General features: G+C 51.3%; 3 protein-coding genes across 3 annotated transcripts in view; all 3 read right to left on the bottom strand.

Annotated features, from left to right (window-relative positions):
* Itih4 (inter-alpha-trypsin inhibitor heavy chain family member 4) overlaps positions 1-14,438 on the bottom strand; it is an 18,247-nt gene extending 3,809 nt beyond the window's left edge. Inside the window, exons 1-20 of the mRNA XM_005348746.1 lie at positions 14,318-14,438; positions 13,004-13,164; positions 11,371-11,475; positions 11,099-11,261; positions 10,855-10,965; positions 10,263-10,391; positions 9,562-9,678; positions 9,197-9,365; positions 8,992-9,117; positions 8,623-8,804; positions 8,360-8,545; positions 5,773-5,912; positions 5,415-5,569; positions 5,135-5,164; positions 4,833-4,889; positions 4,244-4,411; positions 3,482-3,574; positions 3,113-3,145; positions 2,927-3,031; positions 1,306-1,474 (exon numbers count right to left, since the gene is read on the bottom strand). Coding sequence (XP_005348803.1) covers positions 1,306-1,474; positions 2,927-3,031; positions 3,113-3,145; positions 3,482-3,574; positions 4,244-4,411; positions 4,833-4,889; positions 5,135-5,164; positions 5,415-5,569; positions 5,773-5,912; positions 8,360-8,545; positions 8,623-8,804; positions 8,992-9,117; positions 9,197-9,365; positions 9,562-9,678; positions 10,263-10,391; positions 10,855-10,965; positions 11,099-11,261; positions 11,371-11,475; positions 13,004-13,164; positions 14,318-14,407 — 2,489 coding nt within the window. The 5' untranslated portion in view covers positions 14,408-14,438. The remainder of the gene's footprint in view (positions 1-1,305; positions 1,475-2,926; positions 3,032-3,112; positions 3,146-3,481; positions 3,575-4,243; positions 4,412-4,832; positions 4,890-5,134; positions 5,165-5,414; positions 5,570-5,772; positions 5,913-8,359; positions 8,546-8,622; positions 8,805-8,991; positions 9,118-9,196; positions 9,366-9,561; positions 9,679-10,262; positions 10,392-10,854; positions 10,966-11,098; positions 11,262-11,370; positions 11,476-13,003; positions 13,165-14,317) is intronic.
* Positions 14,439-16,506: 2,068 nt separating this feature from the next.
* Positions 16,507-18,966, bottom strand: Mustn1 (musculoskeletal, embryonic nuclear protein 1). Its single transcript, XM_005348747.3, has 3 exons — positions 18,594-18,966; positions 17,376-17,508; positions 16,507-17,203 (listed from the first exon to the last, which is right to left on the bottom strand). Exons 1-3 carry the CDS (start codon positions 18,600-18,602, stop codon positions 17,097-17,099), a joined length of 249 nt encoding a protein of 82 aa, XP_005348804.1. The 5' UTR covers positions 18,603-18,966; the 3' UTR covers positions 16,507-17,096.
* Positions 18,967-20,548: 1,582 nt separating this feature from the next.
* Positions 20,549-24,417, bottom strand: part of Stimate (STIM activating enhancer) — a 44,096-nt gene continuing 40,227 nt past the window's right edge. Inside the window, exon 8 of the mRNA XM_005348748.2 lies at positions 20,549-23,705. Coding sequence (XP_005348805.1) covers positions 23,589-23,705 — 117 coding nt within the window. The 3' untranslated portion in view covers positions 20,549-23,588. The remainder of the gene's footprint in view (positions 23,706-24,417) is intronic.

Raw genomic sequence — 24,417 nt, forward strand, 5'->3', positions numbered from 1 at the left:
AAAAAAAAAAAAAAAAGAAATGTTTAATTTAAGTTGTAAGAGATATTTAGTAATAAGCCTGAGTTATTGGCTGAGCATTTGTACTTAATATAAGCCTCAGTGTGTTTATTTGGAAGCTGCTGGCAAGACAGAAACTTGCATCCACACCTTATGACATTGGAAGGACTTCAGATGAGCACACTGGATTTTCTGTGTGTGTGCTTATTTGGCAAATGTGAACAAGGCCCTGCTAAAGTTTTGGTAAGATGAAAATGGACAAGACTTTTTGCATGGAAAAAGATAGGCTATGGGATAGGCTGGAAACTCAGAGGACATACTGCAGAAGGTCTTCAGCCTCCTGTGACTTACCTCGCTAGAGAGCTGGCCTCAAAAGCCTACAGTGGCATAGTGACACTTCCCAGAATCATCTGCCTCCATTTCCCACTAGCTTCCCAAAGTGTGATATCAGCTAAAATGCTCTCTCTTCGCTAAATCTTAAAAACAGGTTGATGATTAATTTTAATTGCCAATTTGATAGGACTGTGAAATACTTAGGAGATTACAAGAGAATAACTTTGATTGTGTCTATACAGGCATTTCCAGAGACCATTGGCATGTTAGATAACAACTCGGCAGGAAAGGCCACCCTGAACATAGGTAGCAGCATGCATTAGGGTAGGGACCCAGATGGCACAAGAAGCAGAAAAAAAGTCTGCTAGGCAGGCATATGCTCCTTCTCTCTCTACCTCTTGACTACCTTGAGGTGAGCCACATTGCTCTCCATCACTCCTCCCGCCATGATGATCTGCCTCATCGTGCCCAGAAACGACAGGACCACGTGACCACTGACTGACAACTTCGAGCCAAAACCATCCTTCTTCCCTTGTTCCTCCCAGGTGCATGTTACAACAACGAAAATTCCCACACACTGCAGTGAGAGAAGCATCTACAAGCCCTGGCACCGGGCCTCGGGCTTCTCATGAATGTCATCGTGAGCTTACCACTCAGTATCTGGAAAAGCCTGGTGGTTAGTAAAGAAACAAAAACTTGAAGGGCCATGTGGTGTATGCATACAGACTGGCCTACAAAGCTAGCTCCAAACCACACCGCCTTTACATGGGCTAGTGACCTGGGTTAATGATGAGGTCCAGGTTCCAGGACAATGCTTCCAGAGCCACAAGACATTAGGGGATTTACCCCTGTACTGCCAGAAGTGCTGCCACTACAGGGGACTCCTAACCAACCTCTGGCCACCATCATCACTAGCATCACAGTTCATACAGCCTGAGAGGCCACACATACCTAGGACCTCACCCTGGGCCTTACCTGCGTAAGTCAGAGAACAGTGTCTGCTTCCATTTGTACTGGGAGCTTTTCTGGTCCCGAATCACCACCACGTATTCAGGGCTTGCACGGACAAACAGGCGAGACTCCTGGATGTGCACCTCGATCCTTGAGAACCCGTCTTTCTCATACACACCGCCTACCCAAAGCCCTAAGGAGGCCAGACCAGAGAGTTCAAAGGCAACTCTGGGCAATGCCCTGACCCAGGCTCTCCCTGACTATGTCCTCCTGGAACTGGATCCCCAGAAAGGTCACTCTCTACTCACTTCCACTTCAGGTTGGCTTCTTCTCTTTTGGTTTTTTGTTTTATGAGACAAGATCTCACCTAGTAGCCCAGGCTGGCCTAGAAACTCATTATGTAGACCAGGCTGTCATCAGACTCCCAGAGATCCTCCTGCCTCTGTCATTACTTGGGATTAAAGTTGTGTGCCATCATGCCTGGCTCAGGTCTAGCCACTCAAGACTTGGTTTTCTGTGAATCTGGACCTCAAATCATGTTGACGGCCACCTTGTTAGATTTTGATAATAGGAGGGTATGTCTTGCTTCAAGTATTGAAGCATTCATCAGTCTCCAGCAGTGTGTCTGGGGCTCCAGCTTGTCACACGGCTGGGGCTGGGAGTAAGGGGAAAAGTGCCTTCCTCAGGGACCAGACAGGTACAGTGAGCCTGAGGGATAAAGCAAGAGACCACGTGGTTCTCAGAGGAATGAAGGGGTTGTGGCTTCCCCAGAGTGCGCTGTAGCTCAGCACAAACACTGCTGACTGCTGTACACCCTGTGTTTGCCTGGACACTTCAGCTTGCACAGTGAGGCCACTCCAGTGTTGGTGAGTGGGAGAGGCTAGCATTCTTCTTCAACCGTTCCCTTCTCCATACTGCCAGGGGCCCATGGAGTCACAGGGTGCCTGTGTCCCTCGGCTCTGTCTCCTCTACCTGGGACACCCCTACCCTTTTCTCGGCTCATCTGACTGTACAGATCCCGGACTCTAGGCAACTTTAGCTTTCTCTCAGATCTGAAAACTGACCCATGTGTGTGCAGACCCTGAGAAGTTCCCGTGAAAGCTTGTAGGTGGCCGTGGGAGGAAAGGCCTTTTTCGGTGCACAGGGCTTTTGCCCATGATGGGGATGTTGCTGTGCTTAGGGGTAAGTCATGGTGTGAGAGAATTGTCTATATTCTGTCAATTACGTTTTAAATAAACGTTGATTGGCCGATAGCCAGGCAGGAAGTATAGGCAGGAAAACCAGACAGGAAGTAGAGGTGGGGCAATGAGAACAGGAGTATTTTGGGAAGAAGGAAGCTCTCTCGCAGTCCTGCCCAGACACTGAAGAAGCAGGATGTAACCTGCCCTGCCAAAAAAGGTACCAAGCCATATGGCTAACATAGATAAGAATAATAGGTTAATATAAGTTATAAGAGCTAATACGAAGCCTGAGCTAATGGGCCAATCAGTTTATAACTTATGGAGACCTCTGTGTGATTTTCTTTGGGACGTGCTGGCTGTGAGAACTGGGCAGGACAGAAACCCCAACAAGCAAACCCACATGTTACAAAGTCATATGAGTGGGATCTGGGTTTCTCGGTGGATTCCTGGGATGCATCTCTTACCCTGATCTGGGTCTTCAAACAGATTGATGGGCATGTGAAAACGTAAGATGTCCACACATAGCTGGCCCACGCTGGATCCAGGAAGCGGCAAGATGACAGCAGGAGCTGAAATTGGCAGCACAGAGTTCCTGGGTCAGGAAGAGTCAAGGGGGCCAAAGGTGGGCGGGAGCTGGCAGGGGTAATTACCTGGGTGTGTGGATTCAGCTGGTGTGGCGCTCTCTAAAAGAAAAAGCAAAGCTCTGGGTTCAGGTAGTCTCTTTTTGGGGAACAGGGCATTGTGGACCGAGTAGTGACTGTGACTGGGCTCTCTCTTTTCACTCTGACATGTAGAATACCATGTGACAGGTTATAGAGACCCAGGGCTCCCCCTTGCCCCCAGGGTTTCCCCTTTCCCCCCAGAGCTCCCCCTTTCCAATATCTTCTAGAGCTACCGAGGGAGTTCTGGCTCGGGTATCTTTATGTTTCTGTTTATTTCTGGTGCTGGAAAGCAAATTCAGGGACCTGTGCACTCCAGGCAAGTGGCCTATTATCAAGCTCCATCCCTAGCCCCGGTACCTGCATCTTTTTTCTTCGTGCTTTGTGCCACAGCTTGACTTAAAACCACGGGATCTCTTGTTGCTGAGGTGACTGAGGGCATAGAAACATCCACTAACAAAAATGGAGAGTCAATCAGGACACGAGGCCTGCTGCACCTGCCTGGCCCCTGTCCCTGTCCTTACTGCCCATCAAGCTCAGGCCTAGAGGACAGGAGAGATGTCAAGGAGATAGGCCCTGACTGAGTCTGAGTTCACATTGGGAATGGGAAGAAGTACAAGGGACCATAGTTGACTTTGGAGGTGGGGAAGGCTTCCCTTTCCGTCATGGGGAGTGGATCTTCACTGTAAACAAGGTCTTTTTCTGGGGAGGTCTGGTGTTCATTGACTGGTGGAGGAAGAGGTGCCTCAGGAAGGAAAGGATTGGCCATGGCGTCCAAAGAGTGTGTACTGAGTCCTCCTGTGACCCAGGGCTCAGCCAGGCTTGTGGGCTGGCAATCGAGGGGCAGTGAGGAGCCAGGGCAGCATATGCCTGACCCTCAATGCTGAGGACCAGGCAAAGAGTAGGCTGGTTAAGGGCCGGAAAAGTGAGGGTAGCCACAGGAAACGAGGTGCTCATCCCAGCCCTTGGGTCCCGGATCTGCTTTAGCTAGGCCCAGCCACCTGCTTTCTTTGCAGCTATCCTTGCCTAGCTTGTGCTTGGTGTCCTCCCTCCCTCTACGGGTCAGAGTCAAGTTATAAGGAAAAGAAAGGCCACTGTGGGTCAGAAGGGAAGGGGGCTCACGGAAGGGTGCCATGTCCGGTATCTTGAGATGATGCAGCCTGAAATTATGGCTATCAAAGCGAACAGGAAAATGAGGATCACCAGGGGGTCCCGGAAGTCCAGGAAAAGCGTCTGGTCTGAACATAGAGCCAGTAACACTCAGTCTGGGATCTGTGTGGAGTGTAGTTCCTAGATTAAAAACACTGACATGAGTATTGTTCTCACAGGCAATGTCCTGGCTCCCCACAGTCAGGAAGGGGGCCCTTATGCCAGGAGCAGGATGTAGAAAGGGTACATAGCCCCTGTTTTCCTTGCTGGAGAGCCTCCCCTAGGCAGGAGACAACCACTGGTAGGGTTTTTCCCTCTGAAAGGGCAATCTTTCCCTGAGCTGTGCCCCTTAAATTACCCTGATTACTAAATCCCCTTCTCTGGACCAAGTAAGACTCTAGATGGCCAACTTGAATTAAACACTAATCTTTAGTGGCAGGCCTGTTACCAGCCACGTGAACCAGGCTTAGCACTTCCTTTCACAGGCAAGTTCAGAGCCCAGTCTATCTCCTGCCACAACTCTGCCAACCTCTCCTCGCTCCATCCCTTCCCCCACCGTCACCTTTTCGTTTAGGCAGTTGAGGTCTTCTGGCGTGAGTCTTGAGAAAATGGCCTTGACCTGGAAGACAGTGAGAGTTGTGTTTACTCCTTGGAGTCAACCCTCTGGGGCTCCATCCAGATGGGGACTGTGTACCTAGGATCAGGTCAAGCCCTAAGGGGTGGCCAGCATTTGAGTGAACCAGTGACCAAGTAGACCCATGAGTTTGGTCAGACAGCACCAGCTCTTGGGAGCAGGGCAGACCGTGGCCTCCAGCATACTGGTAGGCTATATGTAGGCTGGCTTTGGAGTCATCAGGCCCTTACCTCCTAAGAAGGCATCTCTTGGTCCGTTATCTGTACAAAGAAAAAGAAAAGGAGAGGGAGGTATTATAGGGTGGTTTTGCCAATTCAAAGTGCTTACATTTAAACTTGCTTCCCCAGCTCCAGACTACAGATGCAAGCAGTGAATTTAAGGAGCTGCAAGACCTGTTCTCAGTTTCCTCCTTGGTGAACTGAGATGGGTCTCCCTGCGTCTCTGGGAGTCTGTGGATGGCAGGGGCTTAGTCGGCAAACTGATGGTGCCAAGACCCAGGCCCACACTCACCAGCATCCACAGGCTTCCCAGCAGCTTGAAACTGTTCTTGGCCTTCAGGTTTGGTGACCACCATATATGTAAGAGGGGTGACAAAATTGTATTTGAGTGCCAGATTCAGAGCTTGGGACTCAAGCTCCTTTAACGCAGCACCTGATGCTGAAATCCTATGGATTAAAGACAGGAGAGCTCAGGTGGTCCCTGGTATCATCTGGGCAGTCTCCTCTCACTGGCCCCTTCCTGCGAGTCCTCTTGGGAGAGTGTAGAGTTCGGACATACCACTTCATTCCATAGCTGTGCCACCACTGAAAGACTTACTGATGTCATGTGAAGCCCACAGCAGTGACTTACAAGGGTCAGGGTCACTCACATCTGCTCAAGCTGCTGGTTGATGGTCAGAAATGCCCAGAGTCTCTCCATGAAGTTGTGATAGATGTACTTGGGGCTCCGGAACTCCTCCTCCTTTTGGGCTACGCTGGCCTCCATTTGGAAGGTGATGTTCTGCTTATGCTGGAAAGAGGTACCAGCCCAGGTGAGAGAGGGAGGGCCCGATGCCCACAGCTGACCAGCATTCAGAGTTCTTCGTTAGAACCCTGACTGGGATGGGGGCAGGTCAGGGCAACTATGTGGGCTTCATTCCTTTTGAGTATGGGGGGTAGGGAGGGAGTTCAGGAGTATGAGGGTCTCCCACAGACCCTCCAAGACAAGAGGGAGGTGGGGAGAAGTGTTAGCAGTCCATGCATAGCAAGACAGCTGTGTAGCCTGGAGTTTAGGTCATCTGACCTTTAATAAGAAGGGAGGCAACTTCCAGGCCAGTGCAGAAGGAAGGTGTCTCAGATACATCGTGGAGCAGAAAGGGTTCCCCTCCGCCAAACATGGAGAAAGGAAAGAGAAGGAAGGACCCCAGTCGTTAGCAATAAAGATGAGACGAGAGCATCAGAGCGCCAACAAGCCTGTCTGCTCCACATCGCCCCTCGGCTGGGGCTGGCCCTGGGGGCGATGGCAGGACACTGCGCACCTCGCTGTGGTCTGGCTGCTTTCTTCCCAGGGGAAAGGCAGTCATGGGCTTAGTTTGGCCCAGCTGGCAGCCTAGGGGTTGAGAGCACAGGCGTGCCAAGCCTCTCCCTCAGAGGTTAGCTAAGAGACCCTGCACAACCTTCTGCCCATCCTGCCGGCACCAGTCTCTTCCTGGCTCTTACGTAGGGTCTGTCTTGCCAGAGTTTTGGTGTATGAGGGTCACAGACATGAGGTTTTTCTCTATCTACACAGTAAAGTTACTACTTATTTGATGTTTTTCCTTAAATTTATTTTGAATAGGCTAACGTTTTCTTGGGCTTATCCAAGAACTGAGTGTATTGGCACAAGCCTGTGATTCTAGCTTCTTGGGAGACAGGAGGATTAAAAATTCAAAGCCTGCCTGGGTTACAGAGGAAGTTCGGGGCCATCTTGGTCTTGTCTCAAAATAAAAAGTAAAAAGAGGACTGGGGATATAGTTTAGTGGTAGAGTATTTCCTTAGGGCCCTAGATTCAATCCCCAATACTAAAGAAGAAGAGAGTGAGCAGATCCATCCTTATGATTGAAATCTGAGTTACGTTCATGTTTATATGGGGCTGGTAGGCATGTGAGGTGGTCACATTTGTAATCGGGGGAAACTGAGGCACAAGAGCTTTAAGCAATTTTCCCACTTCTCACCTCTGAGAGGTGACGGAGCTTGGTCTAAAGACAGGTTACTTGGCCACACAGCCTTCAGGAACATTCGTATACTTGACTGTGTCTGAGATGAGGTCCTGGGCCTTCCATGCCCAAGGTCACTCTCTGCAGGCAAGGTGCCCTGCTGGCATATGTGCCCAACAACTCTTCCTCACTTCTGGGTCCCGCCCCTTCTTACTTATCATTCATCTTAGCAGAACTTGTGCTGAATTCCTGGGCACGTACTGTGGGGAACATTCCAGGCAGTCACTCTACTTCTGTACAAGCTGTCTGTCCCTGAAGAGGATGTAAGGTTGGCCTTATTTACCACTTTATCCTTTAGCCTAACGGCTCTGTGCTGTGGGAGGTCCTTCTGCCTATGTGTTGCTTTTATTAGTTAATGAATAAATAAACTGCCTTGGCCTGCTGATAGGGCAGAACTTAGGTAGGCGGGGAAAACTGGACTCAATGCTGTGAGAAGGAAGGCAGAGAGAGAGATGCCATGGAGCCGCCAGAGACAGACACCAGCTGGAACTTTAGCTGGTAAGCCACAGCCATGTGGTGATACACAGATTAATAGAAATGGGTTAAATTAATATGTAAGAGTTAGCCAATATGAAATTAGAGCTAATGGGCCGAGCAGTGATGTAATTAATACAGCATCTGTGTGGTTATTTCGGGGCTGAGCAGCCAGGGACGAAACTAGCGGCCTCCTCCTACAGCTCTGTTTTATCTGTGACATCACAGGCTGACTCTCCTGCACCCAGGGGCAGGGAAGTCCACGCAAGGTTGGGGCTCTATGAGGTGTCCCAGAAGCAGAGGAGAGCAGCGTATGTTGTCTGTCCTGCCTGGACCTTGGTCTGCTCCCCTATGAAATGGAATAGCTCTCCTTGTCCTACCCACACCCTCAAAGGCCTAACGTGAGGACAGAGGGACGCTGGGAAGGAACGCCTGCGGTCATCACATGCTCACAGAAGAGTAAGGTGGCAGGGGGGACGGACTGAGTGATCAGTTCCCCTATGTGCCATGTTCTCTCATGAGCATCACGACATTGTTTACTGGATTTCTACCATGAACCGACCGACGCAGCTGGGGCTGGTGTCCTTCAGGAAAACCTGAGGAGAAGGGTCCTTTGAGAGTCACCCGGGACCAATCAGCTGGAACTTGGTATGACTGGGTCTTGAGCCCAGTGCCTCTGGCTGTGAATGACGTAGCTGCCCAGACAGCCCCACTGCCCCTTGGTTCTGGGATGTTCAATCATACTCACTGTCTGCCCGTTGATTTTGGCTGTGAGGACATCAGGCCCCTGGGCCTGGAGCTTCCCAGCTACTACCATCTCTGAGCCCTTAAAGTGGTATCGGAAGTTGTCCTGCGTGACCGCCTCCACAGCATCACTGGGGTACTCAAAGCTCACTACCGACAGCAACGGATTGGCTACTTCTTGGTAGAAGTCCTACAGAGTGGCAGGGGAATGCGTCACAAACAGGGTCTGCCTAGCCGTCTGTATCCCACGTCAGATCAAACTGGTACCTGGAGCTGCAGGGCAGAGTCTGAGTCCTCGTAGATGCGCCGGGCCAGGCCACCGTTGTCTTGTGCCAGCTTCTCCAGGAAAGGGTAGTGGACGTTAAAACCAAAGCCCAAGCAGAAGAGGCTGTATCGGTTGTTTATGGCTTCCTGTACATTCTTCTGGATAGTTGTGGGATTGGTCTCCCCTAGACTCATGAAGTTGGGAAGAGGATGAGAAAAGAATCATTTGCTCAATGGATATTTCTGGAACTTCAGAGCCAAAGGGGTCTTGAGGATTCTCCTTCTCCCTGCCCCAGGTTTCACAGCCAGTCTGGAAGCAATTCCAGCCTTGCTCCACGTCTAGCATGCCCCAGAATGCCACAGTGTCCTCACCCTGAGTGGGTTCGCCATCTGTGAGCAGGATGATAAGAGAGACACTGCCCGGGGGCAGTTTTTCTGCCCTGTTGCTGGCATCCAGGAGTTCCACAGCCGATAGCACCGCATCATTGATGTTGGTCCCTGAAGGGCACATGCTTAGGGTTGACCCCAGCTCATGACCACGGGCACCCCTAAGTCTCCCGCCATGCAGCACACTCACATCCATCAGCTTCGATCTTGGACGCATAGCCTGTGGCCTCTTTCACGTTCTCTTCTGAGGCTTTCACCAGTGACGGCCTCCATTGGGTTTCTTTCCCATTGAACACAATGAGGTTGAACTGGTCTTTGGGGCTGAGGTCATTCAAGATCTTGATTAGGGCTTCTCGAGTCTAATGGGGCAGGAGAGAAGACAAGGTAGGTGTCTCAGAGGTGCTCCCTAAAGGTGTGTGATCTATGGGCTAGTTTCCTGGTATCTTGGATAGGCTCATAGTTTATGCTTTGGACCAGACTTGACTCCAGGAAACCCCCACCCATGGTACCATAAAAGGTTAGGCTGATGATGATCTCATAGTCCAGGAAACCTACCTGCTGGATTTTCCTGCCTAACATAGATCCACTTTTATCAATGACAAAGATCACATTCTTGGGCATTGTAGGAAGGTCCTCAGGGGCAAAGTGGTGCACAAAATAGCCGTTCTCAATCTGTGAGCAGAATGAGCCCACACTCAGGTAATCAGAACTTCAGCCCGGCCCAGTTTCTGTTAGATCCCTTCATCCCAAATCCCTGGTTCCTATGTTCCCTTTTCATGACCCCTCTCCATCCCAGCTCCGTAGCTCCCCCAAATCCTCACTATTTCCCACAACTCAGCCCCTTACTAACAGAAGACTTCCATATTCATGTATAACCCTACAACTCTCTCCATAACTTTTCCCGCTTTAGTATCTGAAGTGGCTAATACTAAAAGACACAGTGAACCAAATGTCCACCAAGAGGGAATGCTGGGAAAACAAGGAGTGAGGGGAGGCACGAATGATGAACACAGCTGCCGGACTCGCACATCAGACTGAGCTAAGGGCCTCTGGACAGCAATGCAAAGAGGTAACCCCACAAAGCCGTTCTTTTCTGCCTCCAGAAAGGGATTGGAATTCAGGACCACCACAACTGAAGCACCTATTTTCTGTGTGACCCAGCCCCTAGTGCAGTGAGGAGCCATCGTTTTCCTCTTCTAGAACATCCGTGCTTAGTTGTCTGAAGGCTTCACTGTCCTTGCCTGGAGTCTACCCACCTGGATGGAGCCCCCAGAGACAGACCGGTCCACATCATAGCGGACAATGAAGTTCCCGTCCAGGATTGTATCCTGGTCATTTTGAGAATGTTGTTGCTGGGAGAGGGTTGGCTTGAACCGGATATGTGCCTGGAGGAACAATCAAAACTGACGTTGAAAGGAACAATGAGGCCAACACCCCTTCTATGTGCGTACTGGAAAGTTAGATTCCATGTGCAGCCATGGGTGAAAATTCTAGGGGAATGTTCATTCTGAGCCAAAGGTGGCTGCTTCCATTTGGTATGTGTGTGAGGGCGTGTTCAGGTATGAATTGTTTCTGGGGACACACCTGAGCTCAGTGCAATTCAGTTATCTCTCTTGAGGCCCCTCCCATCAGTCCACTCTCCAAGTTTGTTCCCCATAAACCCCAACCACCTCTAAGGACCCATTGACCATCTCTAAGTTTTACTGCCCTGTCTTCTTGGCAGTGGCATGGACACAGATCTTAGAAGCCTTCCCAGCTCAGGGAACATCCAACCATTTTCTATGGAAATCTAGACCACAGTCAGCTGGACTAAAGACTGGCCTCACTTGGTGGTCACAGCAGGCTCACCTTGGTCTTATTCTGCGAGGTGGTAAGGGCGTCTGCCAGTTCCTGCGTCATGAAGGTGCTCTCTGTCTCCAGAAATCCGATACCCTGAGGCTCAAAGATGTGGATGTCCATCTGGAAGCAAGAGATGGGTCACCAGGGGATCCATGAGTAAGCTGTGCTCCCAGGAAGCTGGGTGGCAAGGAGAAGCTGTCTTAGTTGAGAAGGGAAATCTAGGGGGCTTCCTGGAGAGGGCGGTGCCAGGTACCTGGAGGTGCTTGACCAGCTGCTGCGGCTTCACTTTGAGGAGTAGCTCGTATGTTCCCAGTCTCCGTCTGAGTAGTTCCTGGTATACCAGTTCGAAGGTAATCTTGGCTTTAGGGGCCACAGTGACTGATACTTCAAACTGCTCTGTCTGCCTCCCTGCAGTCCTGGGGGATAGGACAATAACAGCCCATTGGCCCAGGTAGGGATTGCTGCTGGAAGGAAGGAAGGCTTCAGACAGCCTCTACCTGCATGCACCCTTCCCCATACGCTCACTTGACGAGGCCAGCACTCTCTCCCCGGCCCACTGCTGCCTGGTACTGCTCCTGGGCTACAGCCTTGTCTTGGACAGTCCCTGGGTAGGTCACGCCATCGATGACCCTGGACAGGGAAGAGAACAGTTGAAAACTTTTTCTTAGAAGGGCCTTTCTAGAATTTGGTGAGCCTTTTGGTGTGATTCCTGTCTTCATCTAGGGCCACTACCATTCATCATACATGGATTGTGTAGAAGACCTCATGTATGACACCGGGAGATGCTTTCAGTAATCCCGAGACACACACTGTGTTAGTTCACACTGGTCTTCCTGCAGGAGCAGGGCAGGTTACAGAGGAGGCAGGACTGGGCTAAACTCAGCCCATATTCTGAGCTGCCCCGTGGACCTTATGCATTGTTCTGCAGCTCCAGTCAATCAGAGCAGAACAACACAGTTCTGCTCTTTACCCAGCCTTGACTCCACCTCCTGTGTGGCCAGGCAGGAGGGAGACACAGGATTGAAGGCTGTGATCCTATTCTCTGCAGCTTCTCTCTTAACCCTCCTGCTTAGGGTGGCTGTTGCAGGGAGCCTGGCATCTTTGGAAGCAGGTTTGGGGCACCTAGTGGTGGAGACAAGCTTCTAGTCGTCACCCTTTGAGGTGGAGAAGGAACTGTCAAAGCCATTTCTCTGCACAGAAAATGGCTTGTTCTAGGGGTTCCTTATACGATGAACAGGGGCCAGAAAGAGGAGTGGGAGGGTGGAAGTGTGCAGAGAGAGGAAGAGAGGGCTCTAATCGAGTGCACAGAACAGGCATCTTTCTCTCACTTCCCTGGTCAGGGCGTAACTCTGGGTCAGAATGGGGATAGACGGGAAGCCTGACTCCTTCTGCTGGATGGAGAGTTCACAGCTTCTCCAGATGTTCTGCCAACAGAGAAGGGGGCAGGGAAACCTGCCCCGCACTTCTCCATCTCATGCAGTGGAAAGATCTGGGGACCCACTGACCTAGGCTCCAGAGTCAGGAAACAGAAACTGTCCTGGAGTGGAGGTGGGTGGGGAGAAAGGGAGGAGCGAACCAATGGGAACCTAGCCCCACCCCTGCAGTTTTCCAGAAATACCCATGCTAGCCAGTGCTCTTGCTGGCCTCTACCCCTAAGCGCTTCCCCTACCCCCCTTCAATGCTTGCCTCGCAAACATGGATTTTCCCCAAGTTTAATAAACATTGCAAAACAGATCAGGATGGGGGTGTGAATGAAGTCAGAGGGCCTCCTGCCAGCTCAGTGTCCCCAGAAACCTTGGCATCTCCTAAGGAAACAGTAGCCATGCCTGCCCTCTGCAGTGACAAAGAGGGACCCCAGGAGTTAGGGCTAATATCTTCTCAGCTGGAATATGATTTCGGTGACTTTCTGAGTCTACCTCTGGCCTAGAGTTGCCTTAGGCTTGTACTCCTCAAAGGCAAAGACTCCAGATGCTGTGGTTTGTGCTCTACCACATAGAAGTATTTAGTGAGGAGGCTGGACCACGGGAGGGCCAGACATACATCCTTGTTCCCTGTGAGGCGGACAGGGCAAGAGTGTCCCAAGTCACGTGTCTCAGGCTCAGAGGAGATGGAGTTGCAGAGCTGAGCTGCGGGTTGGAAGAAGCAGGAAGACACCTACATGGAGAAGTTGGTGATGAAGGCTTTCCTGGGTAGCTCTAATTGGAAGGTGGCTTCCCGAGCAGCGTCGGCTCTGTTGACCACCCGGCTGGTAACAACGGTGTGGGCGAACCGGGAGGACACCTGGGAGTCCACTGTGAGGCTGTAGATGTCGATGCCATTCTGGACGAGGGAGGGGAAAGGGCTGTGTTGTTTAACGGACACCCCCAACTCTTGAAGGGAAGGCTCTGTTCCCAGACCAAACTCCTCCCTTCCTCTGACACAGATACGGACTAGGCCCAGGCTGAATCCCGTCAAACGGTTCACATGGGAATATTGTCTGAGGTCAGAGGCCGCTGTGGACCTCACTCCCAACAAGGCAGCACCATGGAACAGGCCTCCAGAGAGAGTCCCCAGGGTGAGGGGCCAAGCCTGGCAGGATCACATTTAGGCAGAGACAGAGGCCTGGAGGGAGTCAGGGACCTTGGGTCCAGGCTGAGCTCCACCTGGTAAATAAAAGGGCAGTGAACAAGTTCTTCGATTTTTGGAAATGCGGAGCTCCGTGAAAACGGGAAAACGCTCCTGCTCCACCCCCGTCAGACGATCACGGGAGCTGTGAGAAACGGTAGAGGGGTGACAATCCTCTTGGCCCGTTCCACCTGCAGCACATCCTCTCTCCCAACCCTCCACAGGGCTACTCCATCACAGACACCTTTTGCGCTGAGGCTGGTAACCCCTTAAGAATATGCACACACACACAGCCCTGTGCTCCCCTGCCTGCTCTATGTGCCATGCTGCACACACGCGGACTGTTCAGACTCTCATGCCCACCTGCCCAGTTTAACACAGAGGACAGCATGCCTTGTTTACAGCTTAGATGTCAGCTCGGCCCAGGTGTGACACTGTACGATACCTAGGTATTACGAGGTTGATTTTCAACCAGCACAGCCCTGAGTCGGTTATATTATTACTCCCTTTCGGACGAGGAAACTGATAGACAGAACATATAAATAATTCCCAGAAGCCACTCATCTGGAACAGAAGAGCTGGGCTCATACAGCCACATTCTGACCTCCTTGGCTCTGCTGTCAGCCTCAAGGGGCCATCGCCTAAGCAGGTCTCCATCTATAAAGTGGCAAGAATGGGATCACTCCTTTTTTGAAGTGAAGGAGTCTGCAAGGATCTCTGGGCAGGGCCATGTCTTTGCACACACACTGACCTGCACACGCATACCCCGAGGCACTTCCCAGGTGTGTTTGCTCATCCCCAGCTCCCACCACACACACACACACACACACACACCAGCACACACAGTGGCAACTATGGATACTGCTACCTTCCTGGCAGTGGTGGTCTGAAGCCCGGCCAGCAGCGAGGGCAGGAGCAGTATGATGCCCCACATGTGGGCAGGGGCCGAGCTCTTCATTGGCCTTCAGTTGCCTGCCAGGCTGTTTCTGAACCTGAGAGCAGGTGGGTTATAAACTGGTAACTTGCTGGGTGTCCTGCCCCTACCGGTGCAAGTTCTGGGAAATGGGATTTCCAAGCCAAAAATCCCAGAGACCTCAGATAAGGAGACAAATGACCTATGTCCAGTGAACTTGGATGACAGCAGGACACACCCTGAGGAAAGGCAGGCTCAGGTTGGAGCTGGGTATTAGCTCCCCTTCTGCAGGGTCCACATTTCCAGGAATCACAAACTCACTAGGTCATCCACCAAGCTTTGTAGGGCCAGAGACACCCAACAATGAGGCCAGTCGCTTCTTCATGAGCCTAGCCTGGGAGGAAATAGAGGCCTCACTAGGGAGACTAGGGTTGGAAGGATACCCCAGGTGGCTTCCTGGAAGAGACAGGGCTTCCTAGCCAGGTAGGCATGCCTGGGGGTCCCTGAGACATCTGGAGCACTAGAGGTGTCTGAGGATGCCAACAAGGATGGGCACTTTTTGGAGCAAAAGAGCTGGGCCCAGGAGCCTCTGCTCACTCTCTGGTTCAAGGCTGCTGTTTGGGTCCTATTACTGCAATGGGACTTTAGGTTCAAGCCAAGCAGACCCCCAAGCAGGTCTCAATTTGACACACTCATGAGTTGTCAAGATGCATACCCTGAGCCTAGAGCTGTAATGTTGGAGTCTGCAGGGAGGCGGGACACACAGGAGGTTGCACAGGGTTCCTGAAGGTTGTGTGCAGGAGTAGGTGGTCTGATTCTGTTACACCAGGATCATGAAAGAGTTTCTTACGCACTGTGCTACTAATGGCTTTTCTTGAAAAGTCCTTTATAAAGCTGAAGTACTATTTGCTTTGTTTTATTAACCAATAGTGATGAAGTGAGCAGACAGTGGGTACTTGGTGAGGCTGGTACAGATTTCCTTCGGTGGTGGAAAAGCCACTCCTGGGCCTATGGACACGAAAGGGCGGCCGGCAGCTGGTGTGTCAGACACGAAAGGGTGGCTGGCCACTGGTGTGTCAGACACGAAAGGGTGGCCGGAAGGGTGGCTGGCTGCTGGTGTGCTGTTTATTACCTCTGCAGTTTAGCTCAAGGCTGGTGGTGTCTGGCCCTAGAAACAATTTCTGTTGCTTCCATTAAAACCTTCCCTTCCTTTGCAAGGCTATGGCCCGAGGCCACACTTCTGTGCACCTGCTCACTCTCTTGGCTCTGGATGGGACTGGGGTTAAACAGGGGACACAGGTTCTGGAAAAATGTTCTTCAGTGGTTCAATGAATAAGTACAGATTCTGTCCCCACAGAAGATCTGCTCCTCTGGGACACAGAGCACAGACCCAGCCAGGAGCCAGAGCTATATAAGGCCAGGCTGGCTAGGATGTGAGAATGCCCCAAGAAAGCTGCCCAGGGCACATGAGGGGCTTTCCAGCAGGATCATCCACAGCCAGGCCTGCTCTCAGAAGGCGCCACTATTAGCCTGCCTGTGGTCTTGCCATCCCAGCGGGCAGGCTGTCTCCTCAATGTGACACAACAAACACAGGACACAGGTCTGAAGAGGTCACACCCCACCTAGACAGACAACATACGGGCAGCAGAGTATGGTGGGGGAGTCCAAGAAACTCACTGCCTCTGGCCAGAGGAACCATACCTAGTTTTGTCTTTGAGATGGGGACACAGTGAAGCAGCAGACTAACAAAGGGGAAAAAGGGATAGGCATTGTGGACCTTAGCAACATCTCAGAGGCTTCTGTGGCAGACAGAGGGACTTCACTCTGAGAGGTGCCACTGTGCCCTGCTTTCCGGGACAAGCATCAACTCAACTATTCTGTTGATGGGAAACCAGAGGCTAGTTTTAAATTGTATTTTTATTTTAGGTATATGACGATTTTGACGGCAAGTGTACCACATGTATGCAATGTCCACAGAGGCCAGAAGAAGGTGACAGAGTTAAATGGTTGTAAGCCACCATGTGGATATTAGGAATTGAACTAGGGTCCTCGCAGACACATCAAGTACTCTTAGCTGTGGAGCTATCTTTCCAGCCCAGAAACGGAGGATTAGAAAGGAGAACAGAAGCCAGGCATGGTAACTCACACCTTTAATCTCACCACTCAGGAAACAGAGGCAGGTGGATCTGTGAGGTCAAGGCCAGCCTGGTCTACACAGAGAAACCTTGTCTTGAAAAAACAAAACAAAAAAACCAAGGAGAGCAGAGAGGTCTAGTCATCAGGTCTGGCCCATGTCTCCTCCTCTAAGGTTCTTTTCAGTACATCCCAGAGGCCCTGAAAGCATACACATTATCTCCATCCTCCCCAGAGCCCAGGAAGGGCTCTGAATGTGTTACATCCCCACAGCTCCCGCTCTCCCTTGGCAGTTAGTGACCACAGCCACTGACCAACTGACGCCTTCCCCAGGTTGAAGCCACTCAGACACCCTCTTTATTGGTGTTTCCAAGGTGCTGGGAAAGAAGGGCCAGGGCTGTGGGAGTCATGGTGGTTCTGGAGACAGCAGGGAAAAGGCATCTTCCAGCATTATAAAAAAGATAGATAGATAGATAGATAGATAGATAGATAGATAGATAGATAGATAGATAGATAGATAGATATAGATAGATAGATAGACAGAGAGCTCGTGGGAAAGGCTCCTGTGTCCAGGTGTTTGGAGTGGCGCAGTGTGAACTTCTCAGCCAAAGACGCTCTTGGTAGGTCCCTCTTTGGGCTTCTCGAAGACTGTCTCGGTGCCTGTGCGATTGCGGCTGAATACTGACGGGGCAGCTGAGCCAGCTTGCTCTGTGGGTAAGAGCAGAAGAGTGGAAGCAGGGACCTAAACTGGTTTTCTCAGGAACAAGGCTCCTTATGCTGGGTGCAGCCCCTCTTATACACAGTAGCCCTCAACACCTCTCAGCTACCACTGGGAGATGCTGATGTCCCCAGCCCTACCAAGGGCCTGCAGCACACTCACCACAGTCCCGCATGACCTGGTATGTCTTAGACTTGATCTCCTGGTTCTTGGCCAGGTTCCCGCGAGCCCCCTTCAGGTCTTCTTCCTTCACAGGGGGACGCTTCTTCTTGATGGGGGCTTCAGCAGTGCCAACCTTGGAAAGCCCAGAAAGCCTTATAATTAGAGGCCTTGAGATGAACCCCTCAACTTTGGCAGGGGATCATCTTCCCAGATCACCAAACTCAATTCAAAGCCTACTCTTCTCCCAACCCCTACAAGTCCCCCTGTCCTCTTGGTCTGACTTGGACATCTGACCTCGGCCCAAAGAGAGCTCCTGGAGGGGTGGCCACTGCAGCCTCATACTGGACTGTTTGCCAAATTCAGGACTGGGCACAAGGGGCACAGGGCTTTCAAGACTGAGCAGCCCTAGGAAATCGGGTGAGTTCTATGCTCTGTTCACTGGGTAGCAAAGCGTCCCATAAGGACTGCCCCCTACCCTTTCCCCAAATTGAAAACACTGGCATTTTCAATTATTGTGTTTGGAAGGGGGACAGGGTAGACAGTCATGGAGCAAGCAGCAAGCACAACCTTGATATTCTGTCTGTCCCAGTAGAGCCAGGAAAGTCAGATTCTGCTAACCCCTCCTTGTCGGGACAGGGTAGACAGTCATGGAGCAAGCAGCAAGCACAACCTTGATATTCTGTCTGTCCCAGTAGAGCCAGGAAAGTCAGATTCTGCTAACCCCTCCTTGTCAACCCCAGGCGCCTGTGAGGTTGAGGCCTTAGTTCTTCTTAAGCCCTGCAGGCAGGTGCAGGGCTTCCCTCCCTCTGCCTGGGCAAGGCTCCCAGGGAAACACAAGCCTGCCCAGAGACACACCCTGCCAGGGAAACAGAAGGACACAGCTGTGACCTATAGGCACAGTCACTCTTCCTCCAGGTGACGAATATATACAACTGGACGCACTAAGCTATCGAAGCCAGCTCCCCCATACACACTCAAAAGCACACACGGGTCTCCCCACCCCCAACACCTCACAAGCTGTGGGACAACCAAAGCCATTCACCAGAGCCTGGTGGGACCAAGGGTGTCCTCACTGAGCCCAGCCTCTCAGGGCCCCAGGGCCCCAGGGCCTCTTGTTAGGCTTGGCTTTTAGTCCAAAGTCGACACCAGCAATTAGGGTCCAGTCTTGCCCCTCCCAACTTCCTTGGCACCAGCTAGCCGCAACTAGGTTCTTCTTACCTCAGACATGGTAGATGCCAAGTAAGTTCTCTGTAGGTAAGTCTCTGGCAGGGAGTAGCCACAGGAAGAGATCTGTGTGAAGTCCAACCTTCTGGAACTTATATAGCCTGCTTGTGTGTCCTGGGCAGTCACTCCCCTCCTTTGGAAGCTCCCACATGATTCAGATCCACGCAGCTACTAGCTGGTGTTTATTCTCGGAGATGATGGGCAGCAGTCCTGGCGAAAAATAGACAGCTGGGGGTACCCCGTGCCTTTGGGAACAGCTGCTCTCTTGCAGGTGGGAGGTGCTGGCACCAAGTCCAGGCTGTGTTTATGAATGTGAACACTGGAATGTGTGTGACAGTCTGGGCAGGCTGACTGCAAGAACCCATCCCAGTGCCATGGGTGGGAGGGGAAATCTCTGAGGAAAGGGAGGGCCCTGAACCAGGGTGGATACTTAAGCTTGTTTATCTTTCTCTTCTACCCCTGGAATCCAGTGGAAAGAGATTTTCCATCTCTGTGCACTGGCAGGGCAGAAGCTTCCGGTCACTTGGAAGCGTTTCCTCATGGTGAGCATAGCTGATTCACAGCAACCTCTGGTTCACAGCAGAGACACTGAGGCTGAGGAGATTCTGGGGAGCTGCTGATGCCATGGTCCTCTGTGCAGCTGTGGGACAAGTTTAGCAAAGGACAAGGCAGGATATGCGCTCAGGAGGGACCAGGAGAAAACCATGTTTGCTGATGAAGGTCTAGAGAGGGCTTCTGCCTAAGATGGGAACTGGACAGCTGAAGCACTGCTACTTTGGGTTGTAAGGTTCAGCTACTAAGTTGTAAGGAAATGGGCAAGGCTCCCTGGAGAGCTGTTTAGTATTCCTGACAGCCTCATTTTGCATGGAAAGATCACCTTGGGCACATGAGGGACCCACACCTGAGGCGGGCAATGGTAGATATGGGTCAGAGGTCGGTCTCTGTTAGACCTATCTCAGTTCCCTCCAATCTACCATGGACATTATTCTTATCCCTGATGGCTCCAGGCAGATGACATCTAACCAGGGACTAACATACAGTTATCCTAAACATCACTCCATGGCTGTTGTGCCTCTGTTCTGGCCCTGGTTCCCGGCAGGTCAACGTGGGCACTGCCAGGTCAAGGTTGGGTAAGTGTTGATCTGAGCAACGCCAGTGACTCAAAACAGGCCCTGCCCTGTGAGAAATGCCCACAGCTAGCTGTCTAGTCCTGGCCTCAAGGACAAGGATATGGGATGTTCTCCTCTCTCCCAGCCCCAAACACAGCACTAGGAGGCAAACTGGCTAAGACACTCATCAGGAGGGAAGAAAGATTATGTTTGGCTTCTTTCCTTGCAGATTTGACCCCACAGCTGCCACAATACAGTAAAAGGTTTATTAGCCCAATGAGATATTTCAGTGCTAGAGGATACAACACCAAGGACCACAAAAAATGATGGTTTCTTTCTTTCTTCTTCTTTTTAATGTAATGCGATGTGACATTTTATTGTAGACCAGTTTACAAGTCCACCATCTTCCCTTCCATCTGAGATGCATGTCTCTGTGACTCCCAACACCAGTGATGACACACCCCACAGGACAGGCGGCTGAGGTGGCAATGGTTTTCTTCTTACCTCTAATAAATACTATGGGAAGAAAAGTTAAGAACCAAGCCAGGCAACCAACCAACCAACCAATCCACTTACCCACTCAGAACTCAGGCTGTTCAAAGCAAGGCTGACCACAGGTCCCTCACTGCAAACAAGCCTCTCACTGGAAGCTGTGAAACTTCATTTAAGACAGTGATACTCAACCTGGGGGTCGTGTGACCCTTCCCATGGGTCACCTAAGACCATCTGAAAACACAGATCTTTACATTGCAATTCATAACAGTAGCAGTATTGCAGTTATGAAGTAGCAACAAAAATAATTCTAATGGTTGGGGGTCACCACAACATGAGGAACTGCATTAAAGGGTTGCAGCATTAAGAAGGTTGAGAACCACTAGCTAGCTCACATTCTACAAAGTGGTGGCTGCCTGGCAGGAAGGGTCTTGGGGCACCTTTCAGCTGAGATCGGGCATTTTCAGGGTGGTATGGCCATAGACCAGGGCACCTTTCAGATGTGGACCCTAGCTGTAGCCTGCGCTGCCAAAGGGAAGGTACAACTTGAATTTGAAAGAGGCACGAGAAGGAATGTGAATCCACGGCTCCTTGTTGCCTGGTAGTTCACAGTTTAAAGTTTGAGGCAGGAAGCTACCAACATGCTTCAGGGCCAAGGGGCCACAGGCTCCTCTCTGACACATCTTCCGGCACACAGACACCATCACACAGGATCTCACCATTCATCCTTACCTTTATCAAAGTCCTACCAACAGCCAAATGGAATGAAGAAAAAAATTAACCACCATCTCTGAGTTGGGTGCCGGCTCTCTCTCATCAGTTTATTTCAGTTGGTTACAAAAACTCATTCAGGCCTTGGCTTGCAAGCTTCCACCAAGAGCACTTGGCAAGGATACCAATTTGGATGAAACAGACTGATGGCGCACCATAGCTAAGAGAGTACTCCATTTTTATTTCTCCTAGCTTGGTGATGCCTGCCATTAGCCAGTGAAGGGTCCCACCTCATAAGGCACCTTGGAACAAGTGATGGGCACACTCATTCCAGGGAGGGAGGACAGCTCAGAAGATGTCTTGACCACAGCCCTCTACATCCACTCTGGTGAGGCAGTGCACCATGGTAACAGGAAGGCCTTAGTGACCGGAGAGGCTCTCCTGAGGGATGCAGAACTGTGTGTCTGTTTAAGCTGATGTGTGCGTGCACACATTCACACTGGAAGAGGGGAGGAGCAAAGACACACCAAACCTGCACACAGACAGGGGCCGGTATCAGATCCCTGTTGGACCTCCTTTCCTGCTGGGTCAGCTGCAGAGTTTCAGCTCAGAGACTAGAGCCCTTAGTGAAAGTCAGGACACACAAGTACCTATTCGCTCCACTTTTCTGTCCCTCAGGCCCTGTACGTGCAAGGACCTTACAGATCACCTCTGAGAGGCCTGTGCAACTGGAGTTTGCAGCAGTTCCCTTGCCTCTGGCTGGCCTGCAAACCCGAGGTGCTCAAGTCTGATAATGAGGTTCCAGCCCTGAGCTCCGGAAGGATGGCAGGGGTCGGGGCAGCACAGGTTATCTCTAGCACAGCGATACAGGGGGTGTGAGGATAACATCAGCAGCGCCGCCAGGAACTGACCATCTACTCGTCAGGAGTTCGAGCTGTACTCTACCCACAGCACTCCGTGGAACCTTCCTAGAGAAGGGGAAGGGAGTGACTGTGGTTATAGGATGGAAAGGAAATCGGAACAGCGCAGGGCCTGACCAATGTTGTAAAGCCTCCAACGGCAACCTCCCCTTTCTCAGTGGTGCTTGCACTAGATGAGCTGAGAGAGACACCTCAGATACCCTCTGTCTAGGACAAGTAAGACTACAAGTGGCAGAGGATGGCCCTAGGTACCCTGGATAAGGGCTTGGGTCACACGCCACAAGCATATTTAGATCCTAGATGCTTAAGCAAAACACATTCTTACATAGGTTTACAAGAGTCTGAGGAGTCTCCTCCTCTGTAATCGCCACACCATGAAGTAGTGAGGTGCCTGCCTGTTGGGCTGACAAGCCACCAGACAGCTCCACTCGGCTGCTTCTACAGAAGAGTGCCAAGTCAGCCTGCACCACCAGATAAACTGTGGCCCGGCTGAGAAGTGGTTGTAACCGCCAAGGAGGAGCCACAGTCTAGAAATAACTCATACTCTCTCCACAGTAAGACAATAGCTCTGGTGGTATCTGCCCCTGCTACTTCACAACTTTAGAAGACATGACAACAGGCTTTTCTGGCTAGGTAGAGTTCCCCAGACAGCTGAGCAAGCAAGCAGGTGACAGCTGGTGACAGGCACCAAGGCAAAGGTTGGCTCTGCGAGCTGCTGCACTGGAAGCAGAGGCTGGGACCATTCTCACGTCTGCGCCTGGGAGGCTCTGAGGGAGGAGTGGCCTGGTGGTCCTGAGTCCTCCAGACACAAATGTCTAACTCTTGAGCTCCCTCCTTAATCAAGTTTAACCAAAGCCCCTGACACGCCAGCTTGTACGCCCTGGCAGGGCTCTGTTCCTACACACGGGAGCACACAGATCCATTCGGAACAGCTGTCCCCTGCTCAGGTCTGACCTCAGCACACTGGATTTCTGAGCACAGATAAAGGTTGTCTACCCCTCCCTTAGATCCTTCATCTCGTCAGCACATGTTACCTAACAACACCCCGGCTGAAAAACTACGGACTTTTACCCGCCTCCCAACCAGCTCATACCCCATGAAAGGCAAAGAAATCCATTTCTTTGGGGAGTAAAAAGAGTTTTAAATACAGTAGTATGAAAATATAACTTAAAAATATAAAAGTCAAACAGCATACGGAAGACTTAAAAATCTGTTTGCCCATTAGACCCATAGATACTTTGTAGGAAATAAACACATACTCAAAAAACAGTAACACTGTCACAGCTCATAAAACTGGCTTTAGAAATAAAGAGTTACAAAAGCCTTTTGAGTAAGAAAGCATTCCTATTCCAACTTGGGTCAACCAGCGCTGTTAACCCCAAGCCGTCACATGTCCACAAGGCCCAAGCCTCGGCACGAGGGCCCGGCAGTCTGTGTGTGCTCTGTTTTCTTCCACCATGCCACCGGGTCAGACACAGGACAGGGGTCTCACAGCACCCCAAAGGGACGACAACAAACACAGCTCTTCGCTTGCATATTTGGTCAGTGTTTGTAGTGCAACTGAGCGGGACCTCCAGCTGCCCACAGCCCCCTCGGGCACGGTTCCTCTTCCCTCTTTTCAGTCACAGTAGTCTGGGGCGGGCGGAGAGCGGGCAGAGACAGCAAGAGGAGTGGAGGTAGAGAGGAGGGTAGAGAGAGGGAAGGGATGCTGCTGCAGGACTGGGCCCCATGACTGTCATCCGCAGCGTGGGAATGTGTCATACAGGTAGCCCAAAGCGGTGCTTCTTCTTCTTCACAGGTTTGAGGGGGGTCAGTCTGCGGAGATCCTCCTCAGCCTCAGACTCCTCCATTTCGTCATCAGCTGAGATCAGGACCTGAGGTAGTGAAGAGACAAGGCCTAAGATGCTGGTGGTAGAAGCTCCTTTTGTGCTTATCTTCCTTGGAGGCCAGCCTTTCTGGGAGGCCTCAAGTCTCGTACATTCTTAGAAGAGGGTCCACAGGGAGATGTGCTGGCCTGCTGGAGCTAACATCAAAGTCACCACCCTCATTGTCAATTTACTAATGCTCCCTTCCCCACGCCTTCATCTGACTTCCAGTCAGACCCAAACTCTATCAAAGTCACCTGGGTGCATGAAATCACAGGGTCTCTTTCAAAAGGGAATGAAAGCATCCCAGGGACCACACAGGGAGTGCAGCTCCAAAGGGGCTGTCTTGAGCCAACTCTGTCACTTCTGAAGACAAAGAAGGAAATTGCTTTACTCATCCATACAGCTGAGACACTGAGGAAACACTTGCTCATTCCTGCCATAGCAGCTGGCCTCACACTTCTGAGAACCATGGGGAATGTGGACTCCATCTGCAGAGGTGGGCAAACAGGCTCAACACCCTTCCTGTGGACGGAACCACTTGATCGCTCCCTGCTTTGGCCAATGGGGACTTCACTTTACTATCAGAGGCCAAGCCATGTGGTTGTGAATTCCCATGAGGTATAGCTCCTGCTCTATGGCTATCTGCCATTCATCAAGTGTTTGCCAAATCTTATGATGCAGTAAGTGCTGTAACAGATTTTATGAACAGAAACTCTGA

The sequence above is a fragment of the Microtus ochrogaster genome, chromosome 6 (genome assembly GCF_000317375.1).
Source record: "Microtus ochrogaster isolate Prairie Vole_2 chromosome 6, MicOch1.0, whole genome shotgun sequence".
NCBI classification, from domain to species: Eukaryota; Metazoa; Chordata; class Mammalia; order Rodentia; family Cricetidae; genus Microtus; species Microtus ochrogaster.